This window comes from Malus sylvestris, chromosome 7, assembly GCF_916048215.2.
Source record: "Malus sylvestris chromosome 7, drMalSylv7.2, whole genome shotgun sequence".
Lineage (NCBI taxonomy): Eukaryota > Viridiplantae > Streptophyta > Magnoliopsida > Rosales > Rosaceae > Malus > Malus sylvestris.
Window position 1 is genome coordinate 22,427,408 of NC_062266.1, and position 17,903 is coordinate 22,445,310.

Consider the following 17,903-nt stretch of genomic DNA (forward strand, 5'->3'; position numbering starts at 1 on the left):
TAAAAAAAAAGTTCATTTATGTTAGCTTGCTTGGGCAACACACTTCCTTATGTTTACTTCTCAAGGAAAAATGTCTTATTCTTGCTTAAAACCAAATTAAAATAAAATAAAAACAATTATGATGATAAATTGACTAACAGAGGCTGTGGATGAAGCAGGTGAAAGGAAGAAGTTTCCAGGAAGAACTTTTGTTTGAATTAATAGGTTTCCTTTCCTTTTGCTTTCCACAACACAAACATTAAACAATTGGAAACGATATGATTAAATATAAAAGGCAGTTGCAGAACAAGCAAAGCAAATGCGATCATTGATTTGTACATCGCATGGTCTTCTTTAACTCTTTACCAGCCTAGCACCCCTGTCCCCATAACACACCAGACACCTTCGAAATTCTCTTTTCTTTTTTTACTACTTGTCCCTTTTTTTTCTTTTTAATTTGTGGGCACCAATGAAACTTGAACAACATTTGAATGTAGTCGTTGAATATCATGTTTCTACCACCTCTAACTATAAAACCGTACATGTTCGGTACGTATTAGAAGTTAGGTTTTTTGGTCAAAATTGTCACTGAGATTAGCATAATTTTTCATATTGATTCTTGACATTGAAAATCGATAGACGGATCCAGTTGGAGAAACGGTACTACACATGACTAGTCTAACAGAGAGGATGACAGATTCAATTGGAGATAGTTTTCTTAACATTCTACCTTCAACTTAACTTTATGAACCATCTCGACAATAACGCATTTCAGTTGTCTCGTAAACGATTGGATCACAAAAATTGCAAACAGGAAATAAAACATAATCCCATAAAAGGGGACACCATTCATCAAGATTAGTTAAGAGATTAACTAAAAACAAAACTATCCTGCTTTGAATTAAGTTGAACTTTGTTTGTTTCTTATTTATTATTTTTTTTTTCCTTTAGAAAACACAAAAGCAAAAAGAAATGGAAGGACATATTCTTCTACGGCTGTACGCGTACGGCAAACAAAGTTAGCCACAACTCACAACTCACGAATAAAATACGAGGGCAAAAAAGTCAAACTAAGTGGGTCCCAGGCGTACCACAAGGGTATAATCGTAAACAACGGTTCATATTCGGGAGCACGACCTCTCCTGTTCCGAAAAATAAGAAAACTTGAACTGACCAAAAAGACCAACTTGAGCGAAAGCAAAAGATTCCAAAATTCTTTCCAAAAAGCCAGAGAGAGACCAGACTAGTCCACTTATCCCAAAATTCAAAAGACCATTTATTCTCTTTTGGTTTGGTTGACAAGTTTAATTTAGTGTTCTGTTGTGCACTTGGGGCCTTGCATTGCTTTGTGCCCAAGCCAGAAGCCAGAAGCCAGAAGCCAGAAGCCAGAAGCCAGAAGCAGCCGACAGCTTTTGGTGTTTTCATGTCTTCTACATGTTCTTCTTTAAAGGGTCAGTTCTTTTTCACTTCAATTATGCTCCATTCAGTTCAAATTTTACTTCTTTTTGTTGCCTTTTTTTCATTCTATACATGCAAAATTGAATTCGGGGTCTCGGATGCAAGGGTGAATGCTCTTAACTATCGTAGCTATAGCTTTTAAGTCTGTTGCAGTTTTTCTGTGTGGATTTTGCGGATGTTATTTTTTGGTTTTCCATGGTTCAATTTCTTGGTGTTTTCATGTCCTACACATGTTCTTGTTAAAAGTGTCGGTTCTTTTAAATTCGAGTACGCTCCAGAGTTCAAATAATTCATCTTTTTGTTGTTTTGTGTTGTGGGTTTTGGAGATAATTGGCAGATGTTTTGTGGTTTATAAGTTTGTAACTGCTTTTTTCTTCTGTTTTTTGGTTATCTTTTTGTTTTTATCTCTCTCTCTCTCTCTCTCTCTCTCTCTCTCTCTAAACTGCTACTTTGAGTCATTTCTACCTTTCACTTGAAGAATTAGTAAAATAGAAAGACATATTTGGGCTTGTAGCAGAGAAAAAGAGTGTACAAGTTCTCAATTCTTTCTCCAAGTTCAATTTTCTTGGTAACTTTTTCTTCTCATTTTTCAAAATCTGATTCATGACATCATATATGTTTGAATTTTGAATTGATGGTCTGTTGAAATTTACCCTTTTTCTTTTTCTGGTAAAAATTTCTTACATGTTTTTTAGTTGCTCTGCAGATGTCTGACATGGTTTTAAGAGACTTTTAACCAAGATTTTTCGTCTGGAGGTGAAATTCGAGCTCCGAAATTGCAGCATCAATGGAAGAAAAGCCGTTCCCGGCATGGTCATGGTCAATCGAGCAGTGCTTGAAGGAGTTACATGTGAAGCTAGATAAGGGTCTGAGCACTTATGAGGTTGAGAAGCGACGCGAAAGGCATGGCTGGAATGAGCTTGCCAAAGAGAAGGGGAAGCCGTTATGGCGGCTTGTACTCGAGCAGTTCGACGACACATTAGTGAAAATACTTCTGGTTGCAGCCTTCATATCTTTTGTTTTGGCTTTCATGGGTGGAGGTGAGTCAGGGGACTCCGGTTTTGAAGCCTATGTGGAACCGTTTGTGATAGTTTTGATTCTAGTCCTCAATGCCATTGTTGGAGTTTGGCAAGAGAGTAATGCTGAAAAAGCGCTCGAAGCACTTAAGCAGATGCAGAGTGAGTCCGGTAAGGTTTTGAGAGACGGGTATTTGGTGCCGGATTTACCTGCAAGGGAACTTGTTCCGGGTGACATTGTTGAGTTGCGCGTTGGAGACAAAGTTCCTGCTGACATGAGAGTGGTGGTTTTAAAGACTTCGACTTTGCGAGTTGAGCAGAGTTCATTGACTGGAGAGGCCATGCCGGTGTTGAAAAACACTGATCCTATATTCATGGATGACTGTGACTTGCAGGCTAAAGAGAATATGGTTTTTTCAGGCACAACAGTTGTCAACGGCAGCTGTCTTTGTGTTGTGATTAGTACTGGCATGAACACTGAGATTGGGAAAATCCAGAAGCAAATACATGAGGCTTCTTTGGAAGAAGATGACACCCCTTTGAAGAAGAAGCTGGACGAATTTGGAAGCCGGTTCACGACTGCAATTGGGTTTGTTTGCCTCATTGTTTGGGTTATGAACTACAAAAACTTCCTCTCATGGGATCTCGTTGATGGATGGCCAACGAATGTTAGGTTTTCGTTCGAGAGATGCACGTACTATTTCAAGATAGCTGTTGCACTCGCTGTGGCTGCAATCCCAGAAGGTCTTCCTGCTGTTATCACAACTTGCTTAGCTCTTGGGACAAGGAAAATGGCACAAAAGAATGCGATTGTGAGGAAGCTTCCGAGCGTAGAAACCTTAGGATGCACAACTGTAATTTGTTCGGATAAAACGGGGACTTTGACAACAAACCAGATGTCTGTGACAGAGTTCTTCACTTTGGGTGGAAAAACCACTGCTTCTCGAACGATTCGTGTTGAAGGCACAACTTATGATCCCAAGGATGGCGGAATTGTTGATTGGAGTTGCTTTAACATGGATGTTAACATGCAGGCCATGGCAGAAATATGTGCTGTTTGCAATGATGCTGGCATTTATTTTGATGGCCAGCTCTTCAGGTCTACAGGTTTGCCTACTGAGGCAGCTCTCAAGGTTTTGGTCGAAAAGATGGGAGTTCCAGACGCCAAAGCGAGGAACAAAATTCGTGACATGCAGCTCGCTGCAAGCTACTTAATCGACAGCACGGCAGCGAAATTAGGTTCGCAGAAAACCATATATTCTTATGTTCTTCCTATGATCCTATAGCTGCTGTCAATGGATTAGGTTTTTAACTGTCAATTTTTCTACAGGGTGTTGCGAGTGGTGGACAAAAAGATCGAAAAGGGTTGCCACGCTAGAATTTGATCGTGTCCGAAAGTCTATGAGTGTTATTGTCCGGGAGCCAACTGGGCGTAATCGACTTCTTGTCAAGGTACATGTCATTGCTGTCTGCAATTTGGTTTGAGTTTGCTGTTGCAGCATATTTTCATGCTTGATGTATCTGGTGCGATTGGCAGGGTGCCGTTGAGAGCTTACTGGAGCGCGCTTTCCATGTGCAACTTGCTGATGGATCCCTCGTTCCAATCGACGAAACTTGTAAACAGCTATTGCTCTCGAGACTCCAAGAGATGAGCTCAAAGGGATTGCGGTGCTTGGGATTTGCATACAAGGAGGAGTTGGGAGAGTTCTCAGATTATTCTTCCGCAAGTCATCCTGCTCACAAGAAGTTGCTTGATCCGGCCTGCTACTCCTCCATCGAAAGTGACTTAATTTTCGTAGGCATTGTTGGGTTAAGAGTACGTATACCGCACAAACCTTTCGCTGATTGATTTCTAAAGTTGAAATTTTCGAAGATTTCCATTTGTAACTGTGTTTGTACAGGACCCTCCTCGCGATGAAGTTGGCAAAGCGATCGAAGATTGTAGAGAAGCTGGAATTAAAGTTATGGTGATAACTGGAGATAATAAGTCCACGGCTGAGGCAATCTGTCAAGAAATCAGATTGTTATCTAAAGACGAGGATATGAAAGGGAGAAGCTTTACAGGAAAAGAGTTCATGGTTCTTCCCCAGTCGCAACAAAAGGAAGTTTTATCGAAACCAGGAGGGAAGGTTTTCTCTCGTGCCGAGCCTAGGCATAAGCAAGAAATAGTAAGGATGCTGAAAGAGATGGGGGAGATTGTTGCAATGACCGGAGATGGAGTGAACGATGCACCAGCACTCAAACTCGCTGACATTGGAATCGCCATGGGAATTACTGGGACTGAGGTAACAGAGACACTCTCTCTTAACCAACTGCCACTTATACCTCTTGCTAACTTAAGGGCCTTGCAGTGTGACTTCTAAGCCTTCATGTTTTATAACTCAGGTGGCGAAAGAAGCTTCGGATATGGTTTTGGCGGATGATAATTTCAGTACTATAGTTTCCGCTGTTGCAGAAGGCCGTGCCATTTACACTAATATGAAAGCTTTCATCAGGTACATCCCTTTGTTCAAAATCCTTCCTCCCACGTTTACCGTCTTCTTCCTTTGAGTAAGCACTTTATCAATATGTCAATTTGCAGGTACATGATATCTTCAAACGTCGGAGAAGTCATATCCATATTCTTGACTGCTGCGTTGGGAATACCAGAATGTATGATACCTGTGCAGCTTCTGTGGGTAAATCTGGTTACCGATGGACCGCCAGCAACAGCTCTCGGTTTCAACCCAGCTGACATTCATATTATGAAGAAACCACCTCGGAAAAGCAATGATCCTCTTATGAGTTCTTGGGTTCTCTTCCGCTACTTGGTAAGTGTTAACGGAATGGTTATCCGTCTTACTTCAGATTCGAACTTCAGCATGCCACGAAAGAATCATATGCTTAAGTACTAACCTGTTAAAAAAATGCAGGTAATTGGTTCCTACGTAGGCATTGCAACTGTTGGCATCTTCGTCTTGTGGTATACTCAGGCTTCCTTCATGGGCATCACTCTTGTGAGTGACGGACACACACTCGTTGCAGTGTCTCAACTTCGCAACTGGGGCGACTGCCCCTCATGGTCAAACTTCACAGCGGCTCCATTCACGGTTAGTGGGGGTCGGACAATCACTTTTTCCGACCCCTGTGACTATTTCTCTGTTGGGAAAGTGAAGGCAATGACTCTGTCGCTCTCTGTACTGGTGGCCATTGAGATGTTCAATTCCCTCAATGCTCTCTCTGAAGACATCAGCTTGGTGAAAATGCCACCTTGGAGGAACCCTTGGCTTCTGGTTGCCATGTCGGTCTCATTTGGGCTTCACTGCCTCATTCTCTACATCCCGTTTCTGGCAGACGTCTTCGGTGTTGTTCCGTTGAGCCTGAATGAGTGGCTCCTCGTAATTTTGATCTCCGTGCCGGTGATACTAATCGACGAGGTTCTTAAATTTGTAGGAAGGAGGAGGAGATGGAGAGCAAAGAAGGAGAAGACAGCATGACAGAACGAGTCAATTCACTGTGGATTAGAATTCTCTGATGATTATATTTGTGCACCTAAAGTTTGTTTTATGTCAAACTAAAGGCTTTAATCACCATTTATTCATTAATCAAATTAGAAATTAGAGATCAAATTTGAAAAAACGAAAACAGAAATGAAACAAGAACTTAAACGGATTCAAAGGGCACAATTTACTCGAAAATTTTACAGCGAATTTTTTGATCATTTCCTATGTATTCACAAGAAAGAATCCACATCCTATAGTAGAAAAAAGAATTCAATTTTTCATCGAAAAAAATGACCTCAGCTTCCCTTACCAGGCTACCGGTGGTGCCTCGCAATGATCTCTCTTCTCCTTACGCCAACATACAAATCAAGCTTCAAACACACAAGTGGAAACCAACTTCCGGCAGCACCTTATGTTTGACACAAACATACTTCCTTCTGCTCCAACACCTTTAGTTTCTATGCAAGAGCAGCTGAATTTTAATTGTCATTTCGCATCTTGAGACTGCAACTCCACGTCAAGACAAATTAAATTGCATCCCTCCGATCACACGTCGCTGAAAACCAGATAATGGCATACTGACCAGAGAGCCCTGCTCTGCACTCTAATATGAAGGGCACCCATGTCTAGCTATGCATGGCCAGCCCCGTGTTTTTAGTAGTCATCGTGAAGTTGAAGCATAAAGGTGAGTTTATGCTTGACCTTCAAATCAATGACACGTAGCTGAAACCACGAAGCTTCTTCAGAAATAAGAAGACTGATCGTGAAGCACGTTCAGGTGAGCAAGTATTCTGGCTGCCATAGATTTCACACTACCGCTTCCACGCTGGGTTAAGTCGACTAAAGGCATCTGAGCTGAGCCTCCAAACTTCTGTTTAAACTCCAGCAACCGGAACATTCTTTCTAGAGCATTTAAGGCCTTCTCTTGCAAACTAGGTTTTGGGTGAACAAGAAATTTTATTATAGGTGGGATGGCATTTGCATCTGTAAGCACCTTACTACCCATCTGCAGTCTCTCACCTTCGATTAAAGTTAATAGTGCATCTAAAGAAGCCTCACAAGCTCCGGGATCAGGTTCCCCAAGAATCCTAACCAGTGGCCCCACTGCACCAGCCTCCACAAGGCAAAATGATGAAACAATGCCACAGATTCCTCCATGAACAGGGCATCCAGTTTCTGGTGGGGCCGAGAAGCAGCAGAATCCTTTGCGGTTAGGTAAAGACTGGCTCAAACTTGGTGAACTCTTTGAAAATCGAGAAAGAGATATGGCTGCACGTTCCTTTGTCAATGAAGTTCCAGACTCCAGCAAATGTACGAACAACGGTATAATGCCAGCTCCAGCTGCATTCTTTTGCCATTCCAAGTTTGTTGGAGCAGTGAACTGACAAATGGCTCCAACAGCATTCTCTGTCAACTGATTTCTATGGGGACCATTCCGCTTGCTATTCTGGAGAAAACTGAGTATGACATGTAGTGCCCCAGCATCCATAAGCCACTGTGTGATCTCGGTGTTTTCGGGAAGGTTAGAGATAATGTCCATTGCATAAGCGACCTCCTCTTCGTCATCAGAAGTTTTGATGATCTTGATTATAGTCTCAATGCACTTCTGATTCACATGCTCCAGGATAGTGGTGACTTCACTGCTGCCTTCTACTAAGCAAGAGAACAGCTTTACAGCACTTGCTCGTAGGTTTAGGTCATCATGCTCGCACAACTGAACCAATACTTGTACAGCTGAGGACTGTAAAAGTAACCACATCGGTGAAATGCTCATTTAACGCTTGTCAAGCATAAGTTGAGTAAATCAAGTTAGCATCTGGTAAAGATTATTATGTCTGGTTATGAGATAAATTGTGGAAACGAAACTTGGAATTAAAACTCTGAAATTCAAGAAAGGATACATCTGACTTAACATTTCCTAACTTCACATTTCAATAACCAGAAGAACATGGTATAGCCATAAAGGAGGCGATGACTAAAAATATATCAATAAATTCTAAAAACAAAACCTTCTCTTAATAAAGCTTCAATTAACTTCTGTTTCTTTATATATATATATATATTATTGTATGGGAATTTGGATGTGCATCATTAGTCCGAATTGAGCATACACTACCCCAGTCGTTAATGTTTTCAGGAGGGTGATGGAGGAAAGTCAAATGATGATGACTACTAATTGCAAAACATGATAAATCCCATTGCAGTTTCTTAGAAGAAAAGAAAAGGGCCTGTCAGTTGAAGCTTCAACTTCATAATTTCAGTTCATATCCCTTTGAACCTTCGCCTACTTCCCAAGTTCTTATGAGACTAGCCACATTTCTATTCGAACTTCTAAATCCTGTTAATATTCTACTAGTAGATTTGTGTATGCAGGAAACCAATTTTTATTGAAATTAAAACCTCTTGTAAAATAAGATGCACACCTGTATCAACTTGGTCTTGATACTTGTAGTGGAGGGGGATTGACACAAGGCGTGGAAGGTCCGAATGATGCTTTGCTTTACATTGGGCCCCATCAAGCTAATCAAAGAGAAAAGCTTGATAATATCTTCATCTGATTCCAAAAATGAAACGGGTGTCTGGTTGGATTCTTGAGACGCCATTGAAATGGAGAGTTGCATAATTGTGGCTGCTATGTATTCACGCAAACTTGACAATGACGAACTAAGACTGAAAAGAAGGTCAAGTAATGGGCGTTCAGCACCTTCTCGAATCATCTGTAGACCATTTTTAGGCAAGCTTGAGAGGTTTCTAAGAGCTCTAACAGCCACCATTTTAATTGGAATGTCACCATGTGCGACCATGTAAAGAAGTGGACCCATTACTCCTCCTTGAACCAAAGATTCTTTATTGTGGTCGGTCAATTCCATCTCTGCCAAATTTGATGCCATAATCATTTGTACATCTTCCGGTCCTGGATGAAGAAATGACAAACTTTATAGCAAAAATAACGTTATTTACTCATAAGATGAACCCTTAAGACACATAAATGTAGCAAACACATAAATTGAAAATCATTGCATACCTATACAATAGTTTAAGCTTTCATAAACTATATCTTATTGTAATCATATCCAAGTATGCACAAGTATAAACTAATGGAATTCAATTCGATACGGTGAAAATTTAAATCGCTGAAGAATAAATTGTACCGATAAAATTTAGGGAGTTTTAACAAAACACTCCGAGTACTGTTCACTTTTAACGAAAAACCACATTTTTACCCTTTTCCTGGTACAATTCATTACACCTTTATTTGTCATTTTTCATTAAAACTAAAGTTTTTTTGGATTTTTCGTTAGTTTTCCTTAAAATTTAAGATTGATAAACTTTTGACTACAAACAATATAAAAAATCAGAAGGAACCGTTAGATATATTACTAAAGGTTGCAAAAAATAAAGAATTGAAAATTGAACCCCACACTTGTAGGTTTATTTTACAAAAGGTTGCAACTTTAGCTTAAAAATTATCTATTTTGGTATCTTACTGTTTTACAATCTGTATGAGCATACATCCAGAAAACAAAAGAAAAAATCCTGTATGAGCCATTTATGAGAAATCAAGACGAAAGAATTTAAGAGAACCTGTAGTGAGACGCTGCAGCAAATGTTTAAAATAGTTTGCCTTCGCCATCTGTACAACATTCTCATTAGAGAATGACAGATTCTCCAGTAGCTCTCGTGCGTCTCTGGCAGCCCGATTATCGTCACTGTTGGACATGGTAACTAATAGGAGTATGCAACCTTGAACCTTCCCAATGCATTCTCTTACCAAATTATATTTTGATAACTCCAAAAGTAATGCAACTGCTAACTTCCTTTCCTCAACACGGCGCCCAAGTGAACGAACAATAGATTCAATACCGTTATCAACTTTGGCGATTCTTTCCTGCAATATTAATTATAAGGTTTTAGCCATACAGGAAGGATTTAAGAAAATATAACACAAGAAAATCAAATGTATAAGAAAATGAAGTTTATTATTGTTCATCAAAAGAATACCACAGCAGAGAGAGAGAGAGAGAGAGAAGAGCACACTAAGTAGTTACGGTAAACAAAGTATTACCTTCGCATCATCACTATCCTTCACCAAAACGCAAAGGATGACAAGAGCATTGTTCCTTATCTCGGGATTTTTAACACCAAGAAGTTGAATGAGAATCGGTATGTAGTTCTCTAGTATGACCCATTCCTTATGCAATTCTCTTTGTTTACAGAGATCTAGTAAATCAGCCAGGCAATGAAGCACTTCTTCTTCTTCTTCAGATTGGAGTTTTGATTTCAAGGAACCAATCGTAATCATCGAATTTCTGTCCTTCCATTCTTCTATGGATTGCCGAAGAGTTTTATTGGGCCGCAAAATTGATGTGTCCAAAGAAGTCATGGTCAGGGGGCACAATTTGTTCCCATCGGCAAACCACTTTTCTATAGCACTTTTCTCAAATGTCTGTCCAGAAGAAGTTTCCACTGGGTCCACCATAACGTCCCTGGTGATTGGACAATAAAATGACTGAAGCGGTTCCAATAGTTGAAACCCCAAAGATTTCCGCTTTATCATATATTTCATTTCTTTCTCCTTAGAAGATGAAGCTGCATCAGCTCTTTCTAATAAAGCAATTATTTGCTCCATTTGTATAGCTTCAGCCTGGTCTTTCCTCAGCCGAGCGTTTTCTATCTCACTCCTGAAGTCTTCTAATTCCTTCTTTAACACTGACCTCTCAGTTGAGATTCCGATTGCCTCTGCTATAAGAACCAGCAAATTATTTGCATAAGAACGATCGACGTTTCTCTCCTGGATTCCAGACTCGATTTTGTTCAAAATCTCTTCTTCTGCTATTGCTGCCCTGAACTCAGCTCGCTGCATATTATCACAAAGCTTTTCAATTTCTTCAACTATGCCAGATGAAATATCTAGAGAAGTCAGGGGAAGAAGACCTAAAGCCCGACTGATCTCTTTCATAGTGTCTTCTAGGCGCTTAACTATTGTTCGGCAATGGATTAAGAGATACACTTTGTTTCTCTTCCTGCACTCAAGGGTCAGTTGCTTTGCGGCTCTGATTTCTCGGTTAAGAATCACCATAACATTGTTTAAGCTCTCAGAATGAAGAATAGATTTCTTGTTCAACTCCCTTAAGATGGGGACTATCCTTTCCAAATAAGTTGAAACCTCTTTAAATGTATCCTTCTTAACAAGGACGTCCCCGGCAGCAGCTGCAATTTCGAAAATGGCCTCTAATGTTTGAGAAATTATTTCTGAAGCCGGAGCAGATGCAACACTTGAAACCAAGTCTGGTGCCAACATTTTGATACTCACCAACACTAGGAAGTGAGATCCTCATTTACCATTTGACTGCTCAACTGATAAAAACAGCAGATGCCCTGTTGCAGGACAACAACCTCAAGCTTCTGATCTCTATATGCCTGCTTTCAGCTTCAACCTGAAATATCAAAGTATTTTCTGTCTTGGTCATGCTAGTAAATTGATATATTTGGAATGTATTTACTCTATATACATGGACCAACTTCCCATTCAGAGCACCGGGCAGAAATGAAAATCACACAATTATAAACTGGTTATAAATTCTCCATTTGGTTGCTGAGAATTAAGTCTTTTATTCTTTAATTCGAATGCCTTGAATCTACTCACCAGTCTTCCATTACCCATTTTCCAGAAATCAAAACAACATGCAGTAAGTAAACGCTTCATTTTCCTCCGCAACGGAAAGGAAAGTGGTTTTGGTTTGTTTATCATAAATTAAATGACTGAAAGCTCATCCATAAATTTGTAATCCCATAACTGTGTCAAAAGTTCCCTTCTTTCATTAACAAAAAATTAAACTTTTGTAAGTTCACTAAAACTAATTATTCTTTCCTGCTTTCTCCTCTACGCAGAGAAAAAAATATACTTCCATTTTCTGGTCAGAGAGCTTTTTTTTTTTTTGTTTTTTAAACAAACGATATTATTTACAGTATGGGATGGGAAGTGGACTAAGCCTCGTAATAGGCTAGCAATAATGTGGTTCAAATCGCCGTGAAAGTCAAACCTAAAACTTCTCACTTACAAGTGAAGTGAAGGGAATACCACTAACAATAATAGGGCCTTCCTCTTCAACCCGCTGCACTCCGGCTTCAAACCCTCCCCCTTCCCCTTCCCTTAGTGTATTTTAGAGCAATAATATCGCCTGTAATAAAAAACCTGCTTCATGAAAACCCAAAGCAACCAATATCATGCACTTGAAAGTTGAAACAAAGAAGACTCTAGTCCTAAAACAAGGATCTAAAATCATCAATATTGCTTCATTTTCCAAAGATCTGAAATCATCAATAATGCTTCATTTTCCAGCTCCTTTCCACAATTTTGGGCTCAAATTGCAATTCATTAGGACCCCATTAAACATCAAACAGGTAAATAACCCAGAATCCAAAAACCCAGTTCATGGCCAACACAAAAGTCTTCACTAAATGAATAAGAGAAAGTTCAGGAGGCATACCTGACAAAGAGCTCATGCCCAGCCCACCAAAACTCACAGCACCATCACTCTTCTCACCACAATTTTCCCGGGAAAATTAGCAATCAGTCCACCACAGAACCCTTTCAGAAATAGAAAAAATAAATTTCAAAAGTAGGACTAAAAGGAATTTCCTTTCTACTTTTTCTCTTCTTTTTTTCTCCTGGGTAATCAATTTGGAAAGTTGTAACCTGAAAAAAGTTTGTCTTTGAGCTTGTAGGGAGGATGAAGACTCCTCTCCCAAGTCCAAGTCTTGACCCTTTCTTTGAAGGGCCTGAAAACAAAAAGACCTCTTCTTTGAAGGGTTAACTTCTGCAAAAGGTAAATTTTTACAGGAGTGAAACAGAAAATGGGAGGAGAAGAAACCTTCTTTCCTTTCTGGGTCTTTGCTTTAGAGATCCTTTCCGGATCTCTCGCACAACACATCGCATCAAGTATTTCGGACTTTTTAAATTTCATCGACCAATCAAAGTTATCATAGTTTTTAAAAGGTAAAAACAAATTAGTCGTAAGATAAAATTTGAAAGGTCGGATTACTTAATCTGATGATTTTGGTAAAAGAGATGCAGATCGCTTTCCTTTGCTTTAATCCTTGTGGAGTCTTCACCGGGATAAAAATAAATAGTAATATAAAATATTAACGTAATTTAATCGTGATTACACAAAACAGAATAAAATAGTGAAGAGCAGAGAATCCTTGTCCGTCTTCACAGTCATCAACTCAGCAAGACAGCTGCAGCATCCGTTGACTGAAATCCATTAAAACTCTGGACGCAAACAAAAAACAAATACTATATATTATCGAATTTAAAGTTAAACAAGGGTTAATAGGGGTGTGACTTTATTGTTATGTAGCACTCAATGCTGTAAATGTTTAATTTAATTTTTATCATTATTAGATTTTTTGTTTTTAATATTAACTGTATATTTTTCAAATAAATTGTTGAAATGATGAGTGTTGTACTTTTATATACAGAAAGGCATCAAATTAATTGAGAATTACACTTTTAGACTTCATGCAGACAGAAAATATAAATTTATGCAATTAAAATTTTAGAGTGTAACATGAAAAAATAAAAGGAAGTTAGCTACGATTTACATATTTTGACATTTGATTTTTCATAACGATGACATATTGATAATGTATCGCTGATACAACGACGATATTATAACAACACAATTGTATAATGACATCATAATAAGCATTTATTATTATTTTTCAAATAAATGTTGAAATATATTACTGTAACTAATTGTCCAAAATTTTAAAATGTTAGTTCCTCATTAAATAAAAAAAAAAACGAAGGTAGAAAAATAGAAGCTCATTGAAGCTTTTAGGACAACTCACACTCAGTAGCATATGCATTGCCAAGTTGCCAAGTTGCCAAGTTGCATTGAACAGTATCAAGTTCTTAAACACGTATTGGTTGCGGGGGCCACTACTGGCTCACTGGTCAACCGCATTTTTCTTTTCTTTTTCCACACCACAGAACAGAAATTTGATCTCCATGATTTCATATTATACACATTGAGATATTTTGCTAATTTGAGTGATTTCCTTCCAAACTTGTAAAGACCAGCTATAACCTTAATTTTAGTTGATTACTCTTGATTTTTTTTTTAGGGCATTTTTGCTCACCACCATAAATTATGGTGTATGCTCACCATATACCTAATCAATTGACACATGTTCTTTCACTTAATCTTGGTTAATTTTTTTCAAAATTGAAAAACTAACATTTAATGTGAAAGTTAACTAGAGTTAAATGAAAGAACACGTGTCAATTGATTAGGTGTATGGTGAGCATACACCATAGTTTATGGTGGTGAGCAAAAATGCTCCCAACAACTGAATTTCATTAAAGATAAAACACACTAATACAAAGTGAAATTAGTCCGAAGACAGTCCACAACACAATAAAAGTGTAGCCTATTACAAAAATAAAGAAAACAAGCCCCAAAAGTAAGCTCAAGCTAAAGCCTAAACCGAAAACCCTCCATTTGGAAATGAGAAACAGCCACTTCCACCAAAGCCACCACCACTGGTAAGAAGAACCAACAAATTGAAATGATGAACGGAAAATGGGGGTGGGCAAGCCACCCGCGCAAAAAACGCTTCCATAATCCTACCAAATAGTGCGAAATGCACTTTAGCAGCCACTGAAACCCAAGGCCTCTAACCGAAGTCCATGGAGGAAGAGCACGAGGAGCCAAATAGCCGAATCAAGTGGGCAGGAGCTCGCGACTAGGAACAACAATTTGGGAAGGAAAGGGCGTGAAACTCATATCTGCAATAAGATTGCCAAACATTGAGACCTCTTATCTCAAGGAAAATGAGACAAGCTCAAAGCAAACCAACAAAAAAACAAGGGCCAAAGAAAAAGAAAAGGAAGAAGATGGGGCTTAGTGAATAAGGAGAAAGAGAAAAAGGAAAGAGGAGATGAGGTTGCTACCAACCCCACCCAAGAGGAAGGGCCCGCAGTTGAAGGTAAGCTTGATTTGGAGGATATGGGTTTGGCAAGGGGAGCGGCACCTCTAAGGATTTTTAGATAAAAGGAAGGAGGTTGCTTTTGTGGCAAGGGGAGCGGCAAAGTCGTGTCTAAAAACTCATTTCTTATTCTTGAACTTTTATAAGTAGGTAATTTTCCCCCTAAATTTAATTTTAACTGATTACCTCTTGATCTTTTCTAATTAGCCAATTTCCCATTGAACTATGATTTTAGCCGATTACGCCCTTGAATGTTTATAATTGGTTGATTGAAATTGGGTCATTAACTAAAATAGGTGAATCGAGACGGTCATTTAAATTAAGTCACAAGAAAGGCTAATTAAACTGTATCACAACCCCATCATGTTGCTGAAAACGCAAAGATCATGAAGAAGATTCACAGTTGTCCAAATTAGGAATAAAATCTAAACAAAAAGTGTAGACAGTGAAATAGAGGAAGAGAAAAAGAAAAAAAAAACAATATGTTGTCCATATTAAGGACAAAATTTCCTATTTTCTCTTAGACAATTTCCATGTGATGTGTGAATGACCAAGATGGATGAAAAATTAGATGAAAATTTTCTAATCTAACACCAGGGAAAATTGGCCAATTATAAAAATTTAGGAGGTAATTGACTAAAATTAAAGATCAAGGGGAAAATTGGCAGCTCCTTACAAGTTTCGAGGAGAAATCGACAGATATAGTTTTTCATATTTGTGGGGTTACTTAGCAATGTTTAAGTTTTGTTTAAACTAATAAGAATTTATTGAGCAATCGTCAAAAATGTACATAGAACTGTTTGGACCCAAATTTACACTATCAGCCTGCGCAATCAAGGTCGTTGAATGAGCAAGATTTTAGACCGTTGAAAGATAAAGTAGTTGAAATGATTTTTAATTATTATTAAGAAATGATATTGTGATTTTAATCATGATATTATCTCTTATTAATATATTAAATGATTTAAACCTGATATTTATCTAAATCCCAATTGATTTGAATGATGATGGGATACGAGGATATGCATAAGGCATGGCAGTAGATAAATATGTATGCAGGATAAGGCGATAATCATATAAGTACAAATGGTATATGCCTTTTGATGTTTTGGTTTTGGCCACGTGAATGTGCTTTATGGAATTATATTCCATCTTATTATGCGTGCGTGGTTACACTTGGATCAATGTGGTGGAGATAGAGTTCTAGTTGGGCTAGGAGACACAGTCTAAGGGCACAGTTTTTTGGAAGGAAAATATGGGATTTTTGACTAATGGTGAAGCAAAGTCAAATGATGGCATCTAAGAGATAGCATGTCGCTTATCTTGAGAAGTCTTTTACTGAAGTTCTAGTTGACAAGTTTGAATTGAAATCAAATTCTACACTGGGGTGAAGATGCGCCACACAACATTTGCTTCTATAAATACAATGTTGCATGCATCATTCAAACCCCCTCCAATTCAACACACAAACTGCCCTACGCAAACCCTCACTCTACGTGAAACCTCTCAAACATCTTGAGATTTTTATTTTCTTCTTCGCCGACACATCTTCAGTTTAGATAAACGGCACTGTGGAGGCAACCGGCGAACATCTTCAGTTTGGATAAACAGCACTGTTGTTATAGAATCAGCCGACTGAGAAGTACCTTCAGTTTGGATAAACAACACTGCGATGAGGCCGATTGGTTATCTATCCAAGTCTCGGTCGAGAAGGATTTTCGAGTCCTTATTGGCGGAGGTCATCTCATTAGCCTTCTCGGCGAAGTGAGGTGTTACAGATTATCAGGCTCGGCACATTGAACGCCAAGTTATTTTATGATTGAATACTCACAAGTAGGATTTAGAGTTCGGCATTGTGACGGCCGAACTACATTTACGATTAAGACGTACATTTGCTTTGAGTATTTGTGTCCGTATAGTCTGGTGTCAATTTGGTGTGCTTATACTTTTACAAATATAATTACTGTGGCCGAACCCGGCGCCGACGATTTGTGAACTTCGTAGAACTAGTAGCCTTGTCTTCAGGCTCTATAACCCGAAGGCCGAGATGTATTCCTTCCTCGGTCGCAGTCGCAAGGTCAAGAAGTCAGCAGTGCATTCAATGCAATATCAATAAATTTTACTCACTGGCCGAGCTCGGCCGTCGAGTTGGCACGCCCTGCACACAACCGAATGATGTAGTTAGCTTATTAATTACTCGGCCTGCACGCCACGTAGGCTTGGTAGTTTTTAGGGTCAACATTTTGGCACGCCCAGTGGGACCTAGTGCTAAAACTACGAAGTTCACATGATAAATCAAGATCTCAATAAGGGTGAGATTTGGCACCTATTAAAGGAAAATGCCGAGAAGCAACAAAAACTCCATGAGAAATTATATAGAACATTTTGTGATATGAGTAGAATTCTTGAAAAATAAAAGCAAGAGGCCTGGGAGCAATTCTTCACTCCGGCCACAATCAAAATTTGGCCTAAGAAAATTGTTAAGACAGCAGAAGAAAAACCTAGGCCACCTGTTGTTTCAATCGAGACTAAAAGTGTGGTGGGCATAGAAGAAAATGTTCAAGTTTATAAGCTACAAATCGACTCAGAAAAAAATTCGTCAGAGGAGTATTCCAATGACGAACAAGATTGATACACAGCTTCAGACCATAAAACCACATCAATTGATATAGTAATTGGAGACATAGTCTTAGACGCTGAAACTAAGGCAATCAATATGATTATTGGCGATAAAGCTAATATGGAGAAACCCCGTTTGACTAAGTTGTTTGAGCTAAAAGCCGAGATTAACGAAATAATTATGCCTGGGGGGCATAATAATTGTTCAACACATTCGGCGGCTGATAAAAAATCTTTCGTCAAGCCAAACATATTTGGAGATGTTATTTTATTCGGCCGTGGAAAAACTCAACATGAAAATTTTGATGTAAAAAGATCTCGACTCAGAATAAAACATCGTTGGCCTCCTCCA

General features: G+C 38.8%; 2 protein-coding genes across 10 annotated transcripts; one reads left to right on the forward strand and one right to left on the reverse strand.

Moving 5' to 3' along the window:
- Window positions 1-1,153: 1,153 nt before the first annotated feature.
- LOC126628852 (calcium-transporting ATPase, endoplasmic reticulum-type) lies at window positions 1,154-6,061 on the forward strand. 3 transcript variants are annotated; one of them, XM_050298711.1, is made up of 8 exons: window positions 1,154-1,430; window positions 2,144-3,692; window positions 3,784-3,905; window positions 3,991-4,269; window positions 4,355-4,738; window positions 4,839-4,948; window positions 5,035-5,263; window positions 5,366-6,061. In XM_050298711.1, exons 2-8 carry the CDS (start codon window positions 2,225-2,227, stop codon window positions 5,927-5,929), a joined length of 3,156 nt encoding a protein of 1,051 aa, XP_050154668.1. In that variant the 5' UTR covers window positions 1,154-1,430; window positions 2,144-2,224; the 3' UTR covers window positions 5,930-6,061. The 3 variants fall into 3 exon arrangements, with proteins under 3 accessions (XP_050154668.1, XP_050154670.1, XP_050154669.1); XM_050298713.1 differs by lacking the exon at window positions 1,154-1,430 and adding an exon at window positions 1,439-1,543; XM_050298712.1 differs by lacking the exon at window positions 1,154-1,430 and adding an exon at window positions 1,583-2,005.
- Window positions 6,062-6,083: 22 nt separating this feature from the next.
- On the reverse strand, window positions 6,084-12,968 carry LOC126628853 (U-box domain-containing protein 24-like). Of its 7 annotated transcripts, none has more exons than XM_050298719.1 (7): window positions 12,636-12,968; window positions 12,427-12,527; window positions 11,998-12,117; window positions 10,002-11,373; window positions 9,521-9,824; window positions 8,359-8,849; window positions 6,084-7,676 (listed from the first exon to the last, which is right to left on the reverse strand). In XM_050298719.1, exons 4-7 carry the CDS (start codon window positions 11,235-11,237, stop codon window positions 6,678-6,680), a joined length of 3,030 nt encoding a protein of 1,009 aa, XP_050154676.1. In that variant the 5' UTR covers window positions 11,238-11,373; window positions 11,998-12,117; window positions 12,427-12,527; window positions 12,636-12,968; the 3' UTR covers window positions 6,084-6,677. The 7 variants fall into 7 exon arrangements, with proteins under 7 accessions (XP_050154676.1, XP_050154673.1, XP_050154674.1 ...); XM_050298716.1 differs by having other exon boundaries at window positions 11,998-12,131; XM_050298717.1 differs by having other exon boundaries at window positions 11,998-12,131; window positions 12,811-12,899.
- Between the last annotated feature and the right edge of the window lie 4,935 nt (window positions 12,969-17,903).

Coding starts and splice junctions, on each gene's coding strand:
- LOC126628852 (XM_050298711.1), top strand. CDS start 2,225: ATGGAAGAAAAGCCGTTCCCGGCATGGTCATGGTCAATCGAGCAGTGC. Junction 3,693..3,783: donor CAGCACGGCAGCGAAATTAG/GTTCGCAGAAAA, acceptor ATTTTTCTACAG/GGTGTTGCGAGTGGTGGACA. Junction 4,739..4,838: donor TGGGAATTACTGGGACTGAG/GTAACAGAGACA, acceptor TTTATAACTCAG/GTGGCGAAAGAAGCTTCGGA.
- LOC126628853 (XM_050298719.1), bottom strand. CDS start 11,237: ATGTTGGCACCAGACTTGGTTTCAAGTGTTGCATCTGCTCCGGCTTCA. Junction 8,850..9,520: donor GCTGCAGCGTCTCACTACAG/GTTCTCTTAAAT, acceptor TTCTTCATCCAG/GACCGGAAGATGTACAAATG. Junction 7,677..8,358: donor TCAAGACCAAGTTGATACAG/GTGTGCATCTTA, acceptor TTACTTTTACAG/TCCTCAGCTGTACAAGTATT.